At 35.2% G+C, this 19,173-nt stretch overlaps 1 protein-coding gene across 1 annotated transcript in view; it reads left to right on the forward strand.

Moving 5' to 3' along the window:
- The first annotated feature begins 5,818 nt into the window (after nucleotides 1–5,818).
- Nucleotides 5,819–19,173, forward strand: part of LOC139792080 (interleukin-1 receptor accessory protein-like 1) — a 232,677-nt gene continuing 219,322 nt past the window's right edge. Inside the window, exon 1 of the mRNA XM_071734879.1 lies at nucleotides 5,819–6,002. Coding sequence (XP_071590980.1) covers nucleotides 5,819–6,002 — 184 coding nt within the window. The remainder of the gene's footprint in view (nucleotides 6,003–19,173) is intronic.

The following is a 19,173-nucleotide window of genomic DNA, read 5'->3' on the forward strand; positions in this document are numbered from 1 at the left end:
TCTTATTCTTCAAGCCTTTCCTTAAAGATAACCTTTACTGTATTTGTTGATTTGTCCTCTTAAAGTTCCCATGAAAACAACTGAATCTTTAGCACTCCTAAAATTAATTTTAATTTGTACAAGTTTTTTATTATTAATATTTAGTCTGCTTGGTTTAAAATATTTCTGCAATAATAGTGAAAGTGCCCGTTTATTCTTTTTTGTGTGCGACCAATTAGTTTTTTCACCTTTAGATTTTTAAGCAAAAAAATGAATATAATTTGTCTGTTTCACTTTTATACAGTAGGTGACTCAGTGTTGCTTTAAGACTGAGACTTGTCAAATAAGCTTGCTCTTTTGCTTTCTGACAGAATTAGTCTGCGTTAGCACAGTAGAAAATCTTAAATTACTAGATTTTTTCATATGGATTTTTCATATGTATCATATGTATTTTTAGTGCTGAAAAGTTCTCTGTGAAAATAAACAATATGAAGAAATTACTATAATTAAATTATATACCTAGCTTGACATCTCACTACATGTCCATCTTACATCCGCAGCCAGTCACTGTATTTTAGAAACCAAAACGGAAAGAAAACCTCAGGAACTTGGAAGGTATTAGTCTGCTTTCAGTGGTCTGTATTCTAACTGTGTAAGACAAAATGTACACCCCTTTTTCTGCAAAATGTTAGCTCTTTCCAGTTCTGCTGCTCTTTCTTCTGCAATACATTGCAATGTAAAAAGGTGCTGTAATAAGCATGTACCTCTTTATTTTTAGCAGGTGCTAAGTGAGAAAAATATTAAAGAACAAAGGTAGTTTTCCCCCAAGCATTTAGAGCTTGAGAACAGACTCTGCTTGGTTTCTACAGTTAATAACAGGGATGAACGATTTTGAATGCACCCAGCCCCTCCTTGCTTCAGCTGATCCTAGTAATTATCAGATCTGATGCTCATTCCTTTTGTTCATCATGGATTTAATTCAACTCCAGAACATATTCAGATAGAAATTCTATTTACCATTATTCTGTGCAAAGACTAATAAAATATAAAGCAAATAATAGACTCATTATGAAAGCAGTAGATTCAAAATACCAACCTAGCGTTTTTATAATATGCAAAATCCTGTAGGTTTAACAAAATCATGGTTTAAGAGTAGGTTGGAGAAGGTTTTTCTCATTAAAAATGAGCTATCCTCTTTTATAGTTCAGGCATTTTTGGATGGCTGAAAGTAAGAGCTTAAATTAATCTCCTGTGTGCGTTTGAGTAATAATAATCAGAATGTTATGCTGAAATTTGATTAAAACATTCTCTATAAATGGTCGTTTAACACATTAATTGTAAATGAGTTTAGTATGTATTTCATTTCCAAGTATTTGCAAGTAATGACATGAAGTATATGTTATAGGTTGAAATTATGAATTAGAAAACTTCTGAATTTAGAAGAAGAACCAGTGCAGGAGTTTAAGGAAGACAGACTCCCCGCTGGTGACCTTCTGAGATTTCTGCCTTTGGACAGGCCAAATTATGGTGTTCACAAAGCCAGATTTAATAATTGAAGATTATTCCTATCTGTGGTCACTATCTAGAGAAACTTTTCTAGATAGTAATTCAAAGAAGTAGACAGTTGGAAGGTCACAACTTAGAAGGCAATCTCTCAATGGGCTGAAGGAGCTGTTGAGTTTCTTCTGCCTAAAATTATATCTGATTAATAACTTGGTTCTTTTACGTGATAGATTCATATGCTTATCATTCTGGATGAATTCCTAATTCATGGTTAATATGCCTTCTATAACATTCTGTACTTCTATTGATATATTTTTCTGTTATTTATCAAAAATTGCTCCAGGGCATGCATGGCCAATATTGATGACTTATTTTAGTAATGCTTTTTATACTATATATTGTGCCTCCCTTATTATAAATTAGGTCCTCCTCTCTGCCTGATTATATATCTTCAGAAGAGAAGTGATTAATCTGTTGTGGGGTTTTGTGTGGATGAGGTAAAAATGGAACATTGGTTATAAAAAAACACAAGAACCCTAAAAACCATAATAGAAAGTTTTCTGTTTAGTATGCTAGTTTCAGTATTTACAAGCTTATTTTAATCATTATTTTTTACTGTTTGTCATGCCCATTGATACTTCTGCTTGCCTCATACAAATGGAAATAATACATATGACTGGAGAAAATTACTTGGGCAGATGCTATGAAACAATGTGATTGACAGTGCAGTGATGACTTCTGATGGAGTTCTGTACATTTGGACATCTTGTTTTCAGTAGAAGAAATTTTCATATTCCCTGAAGATTTTCACTTAAATTAGACATTATGTAACAAGTACGGTGTGTTGCTCTGTATAAGTTTATTAAAATGATTACATTTATTTCCATCTATAGTGTCGCTAATAGGAACCTGATGAATTTTGCTGTGTTAGAATTTTTTTTTGCTTTGCTACAGATTTTTTTAAAAATGTGGCTTTGTGTGTAAAGCTAAAAACAAATTTAAGAAAATAAGACCAGACAGGTTTGTTTTTTACAAAATTTGGGGGAAATGTTATTTCTTAGTGTGATTGAAGGTTTTTTTGTGTGAGTCAATTTGCCTTTCTTCATGAGTCAGATCAGAATATTGAAATACAAACATTTTGAGTAGATCTTGTTGCCATGGTGCTCCTTCCCATTGTTTCAATTTAGTGCTAAGGTGAGCACCATTCTACAGAGAAGGAGAGAAGGAAACTGTAGACAAAAAGCATTTGTAACAAACTATTAGTGACTACCAAAGACATAAAAGAATCACAAACCCTTAATTTCTGAAGATGTTACAAAAATGAAATAAATCTGTTCTTAATGCACCCAAGATGCTTGTTAGGCAACCTTTTAAAATCTAGTTAAATGACATCCAGTGTTAATGTTTCTCATTATTGGGATGGAATCAGAAGACTTCATTTTACATTTCCCCAGAGTATGCTAAATCCAACAATATTGTCCTAACGAAGCACTTATAATTTCCCTAGGTTTTTTATGAAAGTTTATGTGATTTATGTGGACAGTGTAGTCTTCTGGGATAGTATTTTAATAAACTAGAATAAAAAATGGACACATATGATGTTATATGGACCTTGTGTTTCTTCCATCCTTAAAAAGAACCTGTACATGTCCTTAAAACAGTCTGCATGCAATTATACTAACTGGATCGTTAGCTTTAAAATGGAAAGCAGTTTTCTGTTGTTTTTAATATCTTTCAGTCAGCTTAGTCAAATTATTAACTCAAAGTTTCTAAATTAAATCATATGTTAGTACATATGTTCAGCAAGAAACTGAAGAATGCATGTATTTGAAAATGTAGCAATTTTTATTACAGGCAGACAAACTTTGGTTAAAGAAGAAGAAACAAATCATATTTTTTATGCAATGTTACCTGCTTGAGTGCATCATTAAGAGCATAGTATTTATGTAGAAGTATCTGAGATGTATTTCCCTATATCTTAAAAAGTATCCATGTCTTGAGAAGAACTCAAATATTATCCCCTGCCCTTCATCTCCCAAAGAAAAGAAGGGATCAGAATTTTTTTCATGTTGTTGCCTCACAGTATTAATTAACCATTCAAAATGCTGTAATATTTAAAGAATGGAAGAACAGTGCACATTCAAGAAACAAGTTTTACTTAGAATTTTTTTATAAGTTTCAATCAAGAGTAAAACCTTGGCTTCTTTGGGATTTCTGGCAGTTTGCCCATTGACTTAACAGAGCCTATATTTCATCTTTTAACTATTTTGTTTAGAAATATCAGAACTCTGACCAATTTAAAGGTGAAATGAGACTTTTTAAAACAAAACAAATAAGCCTGCAAATCACCTTGATGTTTTATTGTTTATTCTCTTGTGAATATTTTTTCAATTTTTAATAAATTACTTTTTAAAAAGTTTTTAAAATACCTTTATCATGTTTTAGTAACAGGACAAAAAACATGATAGCTGTACAGTGACCATCCAAAAACAGAATGAAAAGGTTTTTTTGCCATAGAAAGGGGGAATAAGCCCTCTACGGAGTCAACACAGCAAAGTTCTTCTCAAGTTATGGGAGGTTTGTTTATGGTGAATATGATGTAGTGCATGTTTTCCTCTAGAGGTAAGATTTGTCTCACCTAACAGTTAAAGCTATCTTCATGTGAAGTAGTTGTTCTTTATAGCAATTCCAAGGCATGACTTATCTCCTCCTAATGCCAATGTGCAAAACGTGAATTGTATTGTACAAAGTCTCACTTCCATCTCCTGACTATGAAAGAAGCTTTAGGTGAAAAGCTCTAATATTTATTTATAATAAAGGTATTTAAATTATTTGACTCCTACCTTAAAGTTTCACATTTGTTATATTGATAATCTTTGGAAATTTTAAGTTTGCTCTATGTAATCACTGTTATAAAAGTAATTTTATATCTGCCCAAAAACTACCAGCATTTTTAGGCAGACAATAACAAATCTGTAGCAGAAATGCTCTTTGTGTTTTAGACTGAGGTGTGCAGCTGAAAAAATAAGCAATCTTTTGGGTGCAACATGCTCTTTTCAGATATTAAGGGTTAAATATGGTCTAATAAAATATATTGCTTTTACCTTATTTTTATAAGCTGTTATGTCCACTTTATTTATTTTTTTTTAGTATTTAGGTTTTGTTAGTATGGAATAATAGCATGCATTTCTTTAAGCTAGCCGAAATCTTATTACAAGAAAGACATGGATGTGCTGGAGCATGTCCAGAGAAGGGCCACAAGGAGAGGCTGGAGCACCTCTCCTATGAAGACAGACTCAGAGAGTTGGGAGTCTGGAGAGGAAGAGGCTCCAGGGAGACTTTATTGTAGCCTTTCAAGTATCTGAAAGGGCCTACAAGAAAGCTGGTGAGGGATTTTTAGGATTTTTAGGTAGTGATAGGACTAGGAGGAATGGATCCAAACCAGATGTTAGGGAGAAGTTCTTCATCATGAGGGTGGTGAGACACTGGAACAGGTTGCCCAGAGAGGTAGAAGATGCTCCATCCCTGGAAGTGTTCAAGGCCAGGCTGGACAGGGCTCTGAGCAACCTGATCTAGTGGGAGGTGTCCTTGCCCGTGGCAGGGGGGGGTTGGAACCAAATGATCTGAAAGGTGCCTTTCCAGCCCTGAAAATTCTATGATTCTATCAAATGTACAAAGCAAGTTTAGGGGCTTTCATTAAAACATTATAGTTTTGAATCATTTTGGTAGGTGGAATAAACTACTTAACATGTAACACAGATTGTACCCATTTAAATTGCATGCTTTCTTTGAAAGTGATGACTGTGGTTATAAGACAGCTTTTATATTTGGCTATCCTGGATACAACTCAAACTAAACATAAAGAAAATTGAATCCTTTCTGAAAACAAAGATTTGGTTTGGGAGCTGAAGTAAACAGAATAAATGTTTCTTTAGTAAGTATGTGGGTTACAATATTTCAGATTTATTTTTGTCTGCTACCTTTGTTCACTGCTTACTAGTTTCTCCTGGCAGGGCATTTTTAATGTCAGTATCAACTGGCATTAATACCCAGGTGAGTAAGGAACCTGAGGAGAGACGTGATTTATATTTTATTGTCATACAGCTCTGCCAGAAATCCTTTTCTCTTCCACCCACAGCACAGGAGGCAAACATTACTGTGAACACCTCCTTCTTCCTCCACAGCTGCCTGCCAGCCCAAGCTGCCTTAGAACAACCCATCCTGGACCTGTCCTAACATGCCACTTATCCTGAATCTGACACAGTTTATGATTTCAGTGACCAGAACCAGCCTCTCTCACTTTGCCAAGCCTGCCCTTCGGAACCACAGATGAACCATGCACTTTGGGTCTTGGCTTCTCTTCAAAGATGTTCTGCGGCAGCAGCAGGAACCTCTAAAGGGGCCACCCTGCCTCTCCACAAACTCTGCCACTGTTGCTCCCACTTTCCTGCCACCCACCTTTTTTCACATCCACCCCTGTGCAAGACTCCTGAGAGCAGCAGTGGGCAAGCCAAATCTTGGTAGGAAGGCAGCAGCAGAACATTCTGCTGCAGATGGAGGCTTCAGGGACCACTGCTTCTGCAGGGCCAAAGGGGCTACATAGCCTCATGCAAGAAAAAGAGAAGCCACAATCTTTGGATGAGCACTCACACTTCCATGAAGGGGCAGAGTGTTGTGGAAAGCCTGTTTTGATTTTTCAGGGGTTTTGCTCTTACAAAACAATTCCAGTAGTATTTTGGAATTTTTTAGCTAGCATTCAGAATTCAAAAAGCATTCATAAATAAATTGGCAAAAGGCAAAAAATGCATTGTGATAAGCTAATTTTAATAGAAATGGGCTTATTCTTTTGTTTGGGTTGAATAGGCTTTAAAAAAAAATAGATTTTTTTGAGCAAATTCAGTTTTATGAGGAGCTATCCTGACACTGTCAGGAGAAAAGAAAAATAAGGGTAGGTGAACTGTTTGCCAGTTTTGTACAGTTCGTAATATCTAGACTTTTTAGTCACATATGAAGAATGAGAACTTCTTAGGATGAATGGGAAGGCAGGAGCTGAGATTAAGGAAGAAAAGACACTTGCAAAATGTGGGTAATTATGCATTTACTGGAAATTATGTGACTTTAACAGGAAAAGCATTTGTTTTTCCCTCCCTTTGTGCACAAATAAAAAGATGTACACTTAGGAAATAGTAAATAGTTCTGTGCAGCTACTGCTCTGACAAAGAGTCAAAAGATTGAAGGAGAGAAATATTTGAAAGAGCTATTCTGGCTTCTGAAAGGTAAATAATACTTTTGGATGTGCTCTGTGATCCAGTATTCTATAAATGTTAGTTGGCAGATTAGATCTCATAATTTTGAAAGCTAAATTCTGTACTGTTCTGCTCTGTCTTCTTGTGTGTGTACTTCATGAACATCCTTGTGATCTCTCATAGCAGATCCAATAGTAATCTAGGAATATGATAGAAACACAGGAAGTTCCATCTAAGCATAAATGGGAAATTCCTGCCTTTGTGGGTGGCAGAACTGGAACGGGCTGTTTAGAGAGGTGCTGGAGTTTCCATCTCTGGGGACATTCAAAACCTGCCTGGACACCAACCTACTTTAGGTAAACCTGCCCTGGCATGGGGTGTTGGACTAAATGGTCTCCAGGGGTTCCTTCCCCAACAGTTTTGTGATTCTGGGATTCTGTGATATGTACATAAAGCACAATGAGTAATAAAGTTCACTCACAAAGATATACAACTATACATGCTCGCTTTGGTGTGGGCAGAAAACATAATGAGCTGAATATATCTTATTTTATTCTGTAGTTTATGTAAATTAGAAAAAAATATTACCTTTAGATGCAAGTTCTGGTTCCTATTATTACTCAAATATTCCATAAAAAACCTGGTAATTTCTTTTATGTCAGTGTTACTTGTTTTTTTTTCCCTGGCCAGTCTTTAATGTAAAAATTCTGAAAAATGGCACTTCCCAAAGAATATAAATGATGCTCTCAGGCCTTACAGGATGATTCAAAAGACTTAATTTTGACCATATGGCAAAGTAACTTTTAAAAAAAAACATGCCAGCTGACCTAATTTCCTTATTAAACTGAGTGCTTTATAGTTTCAAAGGACAGAAAACTTGCATTAACTTGATTAAAAATACTATACTGAGTCAATAGAAAAATGATGAATCTACTCTTGGGGTTTTAAAAGGATTTTGTGAGTAGAACAGAGACTTTTTTAATAAGTAAATTGTTGCAGAATGAATAGCTACAAGTGTAAAAGGTCCTTATTGTTACTACTCATGTTCATTATGGAGAAGTAAATGAAATGAGTAGAGTGCAAAATGCAATTCTGGCTGAGGAACTGAATTGGAGGAGGGTCCCAATTCTTGTTTGCTTATGGCAGTTGATAACATTGAGTTAAATTAACTGAAATACTGTTAAGTTTTCCTGGTAAGGATTGTTTCTTCACTACACATAACAAAAGGGTATTTATTTTGTTAGAGACCATTGGGCATATTTGGCATGTTAGGATAGAAAAAAAAGGTTTTCTTCAACTTCAGCCATTTAAAGAGAAGCTAGGATAGTGCTGAAATAGGTCTGTCATGGAATCAAAATACTTAAGTGGCTTTTTATTGGCAGCATTTGCATTTTCCAAGTTTGTTGTAGTCTGTATAAGATTTTGAAGAAAAACAAAATCATACTGCAATGCTAGGTTATGTTAAAACACTTGAAAGAGTCTGAAAAGTGCTTTCATCTACAGCTCAGAGGTATTTGATTGTTTTTTTACTTATTCAAATATAAAGCATAGTCACATGTCTGTTTTAAAATTAGTTTCACCAGTTTTACTTTTACTTTAAAATATTTGTTGATAATTAAACACATGAAGCACATACCCATTCAAAAAGGGGAGGAGAAATGAGAGGAGAGGAGAGGAGAGGAAAGGAGAGGAGAGGAGAGGAGAGGAGAGGAGAGGAGAGGAGAGGAGAGGAGAGGAGAGGAGAGGAGAGGAGAGGAGGGGAGGGGAGGGGAGGGGAGAGGAGAGGAGAGGAGAGGAGAGGAGAGGAGAGGAGAGGAGAGGAGAGGAGAGGAGAGGAGAGGAGAGGAGAGGAGAGGAGAGGAGAGGAGAGGAGAGGAGAGGAGAGGAGAGGAGAGGAGAGGAGAGGAGGGGAGGGGAGGGGAGAGGAGAGGAGAGGAGAGGAGAGGAGAGGAGAGGAGAGGAGAGGAGAGGAGAGGAGAGGAGAGGAGAGGAGAGGAGAGGAGAGGAGAGGAGAGGAGAGGAGAGGAGAGGAGAGGAGAGGAGAGGAGAGGAGAGGAGAGGAGAGGAGAGGAGAGGAGAGGAGAGGTCTTTTTCATAAACAAGATGACAGTGTTGCTGAGGGCAGGGGAATGGCAGAAAACGAGTTTGCAAAATTGGGAGTAAGAAGCTTCCACTACTAGAGGTGAGAAAAATACACATAGAGAAGACAGTGATTTATTTTTTTTTTTTCTAGAGAAGGCCTACTGAAAAAACACTCCATAGTACAAAGGAGCTGTTCAGAAGTACAAGAGTTGTCAACATTCCATTAAAGAAAACAATATAAGTGGATTCATTATGCTTAGATTTCTTTTTACTCTGTATAACTGCTTTATAGAAGAAATAGAGGAGAGAGAGAAAAACAAGTGGGTGAACTGCTGTGAAGAATAATTACAGATGTGAATATTTAGAAAGGGTAAAATACTGGTAGAGCTACAGTGAAGTCTGTTTGGCATTCTTTAATCTATTAAATGTTTTTTAAAGCTTCATATTGAGATAGTATTATGATTATCACAGATATCACACTGACTTTTTATTCTAATTTCTTTTAAAAAATGTTATTTAAGGATTTTCATTTATTTTTTGTGGACTGTCAGACTCTATAACTGATATTTTACAAGATTTTCTAAGTTGAAATTCTAAGTAGTTAGATTTTGGGAGAAGTTCACAGCTGATGGATATTAATTTTTTTTCCAAAAGTATTTCTGTATTCAGCTGGTGAAGAATGTACCCTACCTGAATCTCAGTGAAATGATGCTTCCATGTAAGTTTACTGCCCAAGGTCTGTGTAGATTGATCTAATGAAAACATCAGCCAAAAGCAGAGCTAGGCATCATTTACTTATTTAATAAATAACGATTTTTTCCCCTAAAGGGTAGTTTTCACAATCACTTTAGAATTTATATGAAATCCATTGAAGAGTTTTGCCTTTACCTGTCAGCTTTGCCTTTGCCTTTCATCATGAAATATTTCAACTGCAATATGCAGCCTTTTCCTGTTTAAAAAGCTGTATAATTGTTGTCTTCAGTCCAAGTACTATAACAATTGAGATGCTCAAAGTTGCCTTTGAAACTATGACTAGATAATGTACTTCATGATTTTGGTTTACTTCCTTAGTTGCTTCATCTAGAAATGGCGTTATAGCAAAAAAGCCACTGTCAAATATATAAACCTTTTCATCTCCCTCCCTGAGATTATGTTGGCTACTTATACAGACATTCAAGAAATACCTGTGCATCTTATGCACAAATGCTAAATGTCACATAATATTGAAATGGAATACCAGAATAGCTTTTTTTTTTAGAGGCGGAATTAATGTTTAATGTATCATTTTTATAAAAATAACCTGTCACCCTCACCTGTAAGCCCTCCTCCATGCTTCCCCTACTGCAATAAAAAAAGAGCCTGACACGTTAGGTAGGCAAAATGAGAATTTTTTTTAATTTTGTCCGGTAAAACTAAGGTGGGATTTTTGCATCCACATATCACCTTGTTTTAAAATAACCTTCACTGGCCTTTATCTCCACATCTGAAATGTGGAAAGCTTAAATCCCAAGCTGCAAAAATTTTAGATGTGATTTTGAGGAAGCCCTGCAACACTTAGGATTTTTCCAATATTTTTTTTCATATGTCATCTGTAAGAAAGTGAATACTTACATTTTAAATGGGGTTTTTAAACATTGCTAATTTCTGCCAAACACATTGGGAAAAATCAGATAAAATTAATTAGACTTTTTTTTCAGAATCATGAGTCAATTCTTAATGATCAAAAGAATAAAAATGCAGAAGTAAAAAAGTTATAGTTGATAACTTAAATCGTGTGGAAGTGAGGAAATTTGGAAGGAGGTCATATGTTAGAAAAGGCAGATCCTGCAGCAAATGAGGCTCAAAAATAAAATCTTACTACTGGTGATTAATTATCAGGATGTGCTGCCTGAAAAATTACACTGCTCACAAAGTCTTTTTTCTGAGTGATATAATTCTGCTACTTAGGCAGTTGTTCCGTCAAGTGATGACTTTTGTGATGCTGCTAGAGTCAGTGAAGTGTCACCCATTTGGCAGCCATTCTTTGTTACCAACAAAATAAAGTACATGTTCTGGGCAGCTGCTCTAATACTGAATTACAAGAGGAGTAAGAGGCAGGAGCTTTTTGGGTATGTCTAGACAATACCAGGTTTGGAGATCTTTAAAAAAATATTTCCTCAGTTTCACTGCTGATGAATTCAAAAAGTCAAAGCTCAAAATCTCTCAGTCAGCTGTAGCAAATTGATAAGGAGAAAGACACAAAATGTCTCCTCCTGTGCATGAACATGCTTGTGTCACTATGATTCCTGTCTCCTGACAAATGTCTCCATTATAGGAAATACCATTGCACAATATCATGATTGTTGACTCCTCTAGAAGAATTACTTCATTTAAAATTAAAATGGCTGTGTCCTATTTCTAAAACTTTTTCAACAGTTTGCCTGCCACTGTTTTGAAAATGGAAAAATCTCTTTTGAATGTAAAATCAAGATATTTATTAAAATGTTGCCTAGGTTCAATTATTTTTTTTCCAAACAGAAAAAAGAAAATAGTTGTGCTATTACCTTACATGGCCCAGACATATTTGCAGCCACATCACTTTGCAGTTCATCAGCTGATGATAGGTATTATTTTTTGCACTAACTCTTGACAATGGCCTAAAGAGATGATCAGTCTTTGCTGTTTGCATTTGAAACTCATAATTGCTGTAATTAGGATCCTAGACTTAGCATTCTCTGGAGGCTCTGCAGGATGCTACTTCACAAAGTAATTTTGCAGGTTTAAAGTGGAGGCAAGTTATTATGAGACCAGTGTGGGTGTATGTATATTTTAATGGCATTAAACTGGTTAAATTGTTATTCCTTTTACTCAGTTTTAGGCAATTGTTTTCAAATAGCAATTTATGGGGTGAAAACCAGTCTTAGCATTTAGAAAGGCGGTGTTATTTCAAAACAATCAAACAAACAAACAACACCTCACCAAGTAACAAGATAGCTATTAGTGATAGCCTGTCCTGCCTATCCCAAAATGAGAAGGCAGAACATTTGTACTCTACTGTCACTGTTTTGCCAAATTTAAAGCTGTTGCTTTTAAGTTCATAGCTACATTGCACTTCTACTGTTCCTGTCTCATCAACACAACTGAAACACTGAACTTTGCTGTGAAAGCTGACACAGATCTGAATTTTTTCCTGAAAGGTCAGCTGAAATATTCCCATGCTGCTCCCAGTCTCTCACCCCACAGGATTGCAGGCTGCCCATAGCCCTGCTCCTCAGAGGTGAGCTGTGCAAAATGCTTTCTTGCAGCACCCATTGGGTAAGTCTGTCTCTGTCTGAAGTTGCTTGTGCTTCTAGACTGGGCAACTTGTCAAACTGAGTGAAAGCTGCAATACAAAGCTGCCTATGACTGTCAAACCTTATGCTGTTAATGCAAGAGGTAGACCACAAGAAGTGCTGTTGGTAGATAAGAGCCACTCATGTCTAGCTAATCTAGATTTTTCTAGTCAAATGTATGCTTTTATGGAACAGGTTGGATATGACAGTGCAAGGGCTAACCATTAGTTTTGTACTCAGTAAAATGCATAAAAATTTATCTAAAGCATCTTTCAATTGTTTTTTTACAAATAAAGACATGCAACACTTTTTTCAGTGCTTGTCTTTTCAGACACAAATTGTTCTGATCAGACTGTAAGGGGAAAGAAAAGTCTCCAGATACTGACTTCAGATTCTTTAGATGCCGTGTTAATGACTTTATGTACAAACAGCATGTAGACATCAAAGTACTGAAGCATTCATCCTGAATGATTTAAAGAAGACCTTTTTTATCATATAATGTTAGAACAACTTTTTCAAAAAAGAAAGCATATTGAATTAGTAAGATCTCTAGCAGGGTCTTGACTGTGACTTTAACTTAGTTTTTGTTTTAGTTTAGCTATAAGAAGGGGGAAAAAAAATCAATTGCCTTTTTATACTGATGCCCTCAGTAGAACTATCAGCTCCCTTCGTGAGGCATTTATCTCCATCAGAGACCACACTGTTAAACTTCTATTAAGAAAAAATTATACTTTGCAAAAGAATCTTTAAAGGTTTGTATTGATGTGAGGCTGTTTTATTTGGTAGTTGGCACTGGAACTGACTAATGTTTGCATTTATCAGTTACTTTCAGTGTAGCTTGATCCTCTCTGGGGAAATAAATCTGCAATCCAACTGTGTTGGTTTATCACAAAGTCTGCTGCCAATAGCTGACACCCACTTGAGCTGCTACTGATCTTTAGTTTTTGAGTTCAACCGGAAGATTTGTATCACCTCGACATCCATTAGCACTTTCAGTACAGATTATGAAGAATGAAAGTACTCTTAGATCATTTTATTAAGGAAGAATGAGCAATAATGATCTTTATGTGAGCTTTTATAAAACTGCAAATAATTGTGTGGATAGGTGTGCTGTATAACTTTTAATGGTATATAATATTTGCATTTACTATGTTCATTGTATTTTCATCTTTTTTACATTCCTTATTTTATCATTTGCCATCTATTTTATTCCTTTAGTTAAATCAGGATGTAAATTTAAAATTTGTTGTAATGACAACGTAGATATGTGTTATGCTTGTAAAATGGTCGTAGTGTGTAAAGTAGGGAAAAAGAATAATACAAACAATATAGCCTGACTTTTACTTTTAAATAAATAATGTATAAGATAAAATATAAGACATTTTATTACTGAACATCTATACTAAATTAGTAGCTTCCAGACAAATTATGACATGACTTACAGACTTAATATGTTCTACTAAAAACCTAAATATATATCTATATTTAATACTAAGCCAAAGCAATGCTTAAATCTTTACTGAAATTTTAGTTTCATTTTTATAAAGTTTTCCTGTCTTATTCATCACTTCAATGTTAAAGTGTTTCAAGGAATGTAACTAATTTTTTATTTTCCGTGTTCCCATCTATCCTTTTCTAATTAGACCCAAATTCTGATTGCTGTGTTTTTTCATCATGGTTAGGGGTCTTTAATAACTCTGCACACTCTAAATTAAAAAGAAAATAGAAGAAAGGTATCTTGTTTTGGAGTAGCATCTAAATAATGTCTGATTTCATATAAAAACTGGCAATATTGTCCAGAAGTACTACCTGTAGAGTTATAAATACACAGTGTATACAAATGGTATTGGATTCAGTGTATTCAATCCAGGATGACTAATCAGCTTTCTTTCATATTCTTTCTCAGCTTTCTTTGTGAATACACAAATGATTTCAATATATATAGTTGCAACACTCAGCTAAGTTCCCAGTAGATAGGAAACTTTGTGAACAAAACATAGATTTGTAGTCTAAGACATGATTTTTAATGGAAGTAATAAGAAAGCTGTTATAGTGTGTGTTTTCTCTTGGAAAAATTAAGTAGCTACTCAATTCTGCATTGAAGGGTAATGCTGAGAAATTTAAATAGGACACAGTCATACGCAATGTGTTTATAGAGGCTGCTTGTGTTACTTAAAACTCCTTTTATTGTGTACTGTAGTTCATGGAAGAAAGCTTTCTTGTCTTTCTAGAATTTGGGAAAAGTTTTTTAGTTTGAGGATTCTGGAGGATAATTACAGAGCTTTTCAGCATCTCTTCTTATTCTTATATATATTATATAATATATATATATATTTTATACATTTAAATATATATATATAAAATTATATATATAATATAAAATATATTCATATATTAATTCTGGTCTGATTTCCCCCAGATCTCCAAATCTGGGCTATAGCAGTTGCATCAGGAGAAATGAAAGAACAGGGTAAGCATGACCATGATATTTTCTGAGAATATCTTCCAGTTTCCTCTTATGCGAGGAAACAATGGGACAGGACACTTCCCCACTCTAACTGTTCCTTTTTCTCACCTCTATTTCACTTATTTGTCCAGTCATATTTACCTTTTAAGACTCCACAATATCTTCCAGGCAGGAATTCATGTATGAAAAATGATATTTTTGTTTGTTTTGAAACTTTTTTCTATTAGTTTGGTTGATGCTCTTCAATTCTTTTCTAAGAAAAGCTAGTGAATGGTCTTTCCCAGATCTTTTGGACGTTCATGATTTTATGATAGCACACTCAGCCTTCAGCCATGTTTTTTCTGAGTGAAAAGTCTCACATTACGTATTTTTCATACAAACATTACTCATGTTGAACAGAATTATCAGAGTGTATGTTTGTAAAGTAATAGTTATAAAAATATGAAACAAAATGTTGAGGACAATATATACATCAAAGACATTACATAAGATTTGTAATTTCTTAGATTATCTGTGCTTTTGGTTTATTTTTGTTTATCTAAATTGCCTTATCTTTTAGCAAGAAAATAAGTTGTTTCTGATCTGTTTCTTAATATATTTCTTCACATGTTTTGTGTGCTTTAGTATTTTTTTTGTGATGAAAATAATTCATCTGGAAAATTTCAAACAATTTTTCTTTTCATAATGAGATTCCAGTATCATATTTAGGATGCAACCATATAAATATGGTCATAAATGCCTATTCTTTCTAGTTGAATATCTTGACATGTCACTTTCAGTGCTTAAAGTTTAAGCCACTTGTTGAAGACATGCTAGTTGTAAAACAGGTGTTTGAGATGAGTACAAGCCCTTCAGACAAAATGTAATATTTCTTAATAGTTATTGACAGTGACTGATTCTGTTTTAAGTTACATTGCTGAAAGTCAAGAAAAGCATGCATTTCACATTAGTGAAAACACTAACAGTGTAACATTTACACTATTAAGTAAAAGAGACGATTCAAAGAGATGTTGTCATGCTATGGAATATTCCATTTCTCCAATCTAGAAGTATGTGATTTCAAATATCTTCAGCTAAATATTAGAGCAAAGCATGCTGAAAATCAATGAATATTCTTTATATCTATCTGAGTTATTAACCATAGCTCAAGAAGTCTGCACTCTGTGTTTTTAAATGTGCTCAAGGAAGATGAACATTGTACTGGTTTGGATGGTGTGGGTGTCATTAATTTGCCAGCATTTAAGCTTTTACTGAAATTTTCATTATTTTTAGAGCCGCAGAAGTAAAAGTGTATAGATCAAGTATGGATCAAATTAAAGACAGTCACCTAGATATGATCCCAAAGAATGGCATTATCTTGAAGGCTTTCAGGACAAATAAACTCCACAAAAGTACAGAAAAATACAAATAATGTGTATGGCGGTAGTCAGCACATAATTTTTTCTCATCTTTTTCTAGCCACTGTGCTAGAAAACCACTGGACATTTAGTCTGAGGTAGCCCTCTAGGCTCTTGCCATAATGAGCAGAGCAGCAATGGGTCATGAAGAATATCCTGTGACTGATTAATTCACATTTAGAGGTGCCCAGTTCTCTCTTACCTCCCTTAGAGGAGACTGTATACAATTTACATGGCTGCAGTTATTGGAATTATATCCATTCAGGGTAAACAGAAATCATCCCTCACTTAAAAGTGGTAAGAGCACAACTCTTGTTTACAAGATAAAGAGCAGACTCATGACTGAAGTACTTGGGTGCTCTCAGCTTTCTGCTATTGCTTTTCATTTTGACATTTACCTTCTTTGTACCGTGGTTTTCCTTTGAAAAAAAGGACACAATTGTACTTTCCCTCTCCTGCTTGTCAGATGGTATATCACTTTAGATTGTCCTTTGCTTTCTTACTGTGTGCTGAGGTTTCTTGATAGTTCAACATAAATACGAAATGACAGCGTTCTCTATTAGATAGGCTGGATGAACAATACATCACCTTTCTCAGAAATATTCAGTATTTTGTGTAGCCTTCCTTCCTTTCTGCTCCCTAATCAGAAGGGGGCAGAACAGCAAACTAAATGCTAAACTGACCACAGCAGATTATCCAAATATCTGCATGTCCAAATTCACAAAATCTTCTGTTTTCAAATCTGCTTTTGTGAAAGGATTCAGAATTGTCAGCAGCAAATAAAGAAACATGAAGGACCTTTGTATGTTTAATATTTAGTAAAAATGACCAAGGTATAGTTGTCAGTAAACAAGACAAAAGAGGTTCACCAGCACATAGTAAAACTGGAAAAAAGTTTTTCTATTTCATCAATTTCCTCCTTTTTCCATCTTACCTGTATTCTCATTCATATATCCACACCAGCAGAAAGGATAGCAGCACCCTGGAGACTAGCCCATGCACTTCCCATGTAGTGATGCCATGCCATAGAGTAACTAAAGCTTGATCAAGATCTTCTTGGTATCAAGAAAAAAGTCACATAAGATTTCTACTCAAAAAGAATATATTAGCCCAGGATTTGAAACTGTTTAACAATTTATAATGTTGCTGTTGTACAACATAGTTATGAGGAGAATGCTAATAAGAAATACTCCCATCTGCTAATATGTATCTTAACCTCATCAGACACTCAGTGTCTTAAACATTGATGCCTACATAAGATGCTGCTTGGCGCATCTAATACTGGAGAATTTCTGTCATGGAAATTTTAAATCTGTTTGAAGTAAAAGTGGAAACAATAAGACAATAAGAAGTTCAAAGGTTAAAACTTTGACATATTTAGCAGGTCCAGAGGAGGCCCACAAAAATGATCAGGGGTTTCAACATCTCTCCTATGAAGACATATGAGGGAGCTGGGGGTTGTTCTGCCTGGAGAAAAGAAGGCTCCAGGGAGAGCTAACAGTGACCTTCCAGTATCTGAAGGGGACCTACAGGAAGGCTGGAGATGGACTGTTTGCAGGGGCCTGGAGTGATAGGACAAAGGGCAATGGTTTTAAATTAGAGAAGAGTAGATTTAGATTGTATGTTAGGAAAAAGTTCTTTACCATGAGGGTGGTGGAAAAATGGAACAGGTTGCCCAGAGACGTAGTTGAGGCCTAATCCCTGGAGACATTCAAGGTGAGGCTCATTGAGGCTCTGAGCAACCTGATCTAGCTAAGGGTGTCCCTGCTTACTGCAGGGGGATTGGACTAGATGACCTTTAGAGTTCCCTTCTAACCCAAATTATTCTATGATTCTATTTAATACTTGACATCGAAATAATTTTCTCATATTATTTTTGTTGACTAATTCATGTGGAATTAAAAATAAAAATTGCAGTTGGAACCAGAGAATGAATATTTTCTGACCAGCTCTCACTGATCATCCTATCAAACTGTAACACTATCTCTGTCAATGTTTTCCAGCTAAAAAATTGCAAGCTGTACAGAAACATGCAGCCTTGTTGGAAGCTAAATAGCTTTCACAAACAAAAGGTGGTGTTAAGAACCTTGGTCAAATTCCTCTCCCTCTTCACTGTCTTCCTGTGTTACAGTTAGTTGCATGTGATGGAATTTTTCATCCACAGAGAATGTAGTGAAACCGTGGCTTTGAAAACTTACCAGGAGCAGAAGATCAAGTATCTGTGAAGATTTCAAAGCATCTTTGTTGTAAACCCTGCTGCTTACCTTTGTCACTCTTAAAGATGTTCAGACATGAATACTTTTCCATTATGCAATATTTTTATTTGAATTTTAGTTATCCTCCTTTATAATAACCAGAAGATATATAAAAACTGTGCTTTTTCTTTCAGTAGACTTTAAAAAAATATAAAGTGGTAGGATAAAGAAGTTAGCAAATGCTATGAATTCATATGAGCACAAAAATTAGAATTTTATCCAGTTAACATCATCTTTGATCATGAACTTCTATTTCCTATTTTGTATATCTCTTAGTGGGATCAATGAAATTGAAAAACCTGAGTTCAGGTACTGGCATGAATACTTAAGAGTGTCATGGTTAACAGAAAAAGTTTCTTAAAAGTTTATAGTAACTATCTGCTATTTGTTGAATTATTTTCAACTCGTATCTGTTTAAATCAGTTAAGCAATATACACATTTTCCTTTTTCCCAAAAAAGAATAAGACATTGTCAGAAAAAAGACCAAAAAAATCCAACCAAACAAAAAAGATTTTGAGGTCTCTTACTTGGTTTCTACATATTTGAGGAATCTCAGTAAATTTGAGGAATCATGATGGTCAAGTCCTCTTCATCCATGGCCAACATCCTGGGAGTATTCCTTCTGTTCATCTGCCTTTGATCCCAATCCGTGCCCTCCTGAGCTTGTGTGTTCCTGCCTCCAGCTCCCATCTGCCACTGACTCCAGCAGCCCAGCCTGGGACTATTCTAGGGCTGCTTTGCAGCCTTGGTGGTGACCTGAGCATCATTAGGTGGAGGAGGAATGTGATATCCCTTTTGTATATACTTGTGTATATTTACTAATTTTTTTTTTTTTTTCATCACTACATTAAAGCTGTGTAGTTTAGTTTCCAACCTATAAGTCTCTCTCCCTTATTCTTTCTCTTTTTCCTACAGGGAAGGGGAGAGGGGCT

This window comes from Heliangelus exortis, chromosome 1 (assembly GCF_036169615.1).
Source record: "Heliangelus exortis chromosome 1, bHelExo1.hap1, whole genome shotgun sequence".
In the NCBI taxonomy this organism is placed as follows: Eukaryota; Metazoa; Chordata; class Aves; order Apodiformes; family Trochilidae; genus Heliangelus; species Heliangelus exortis.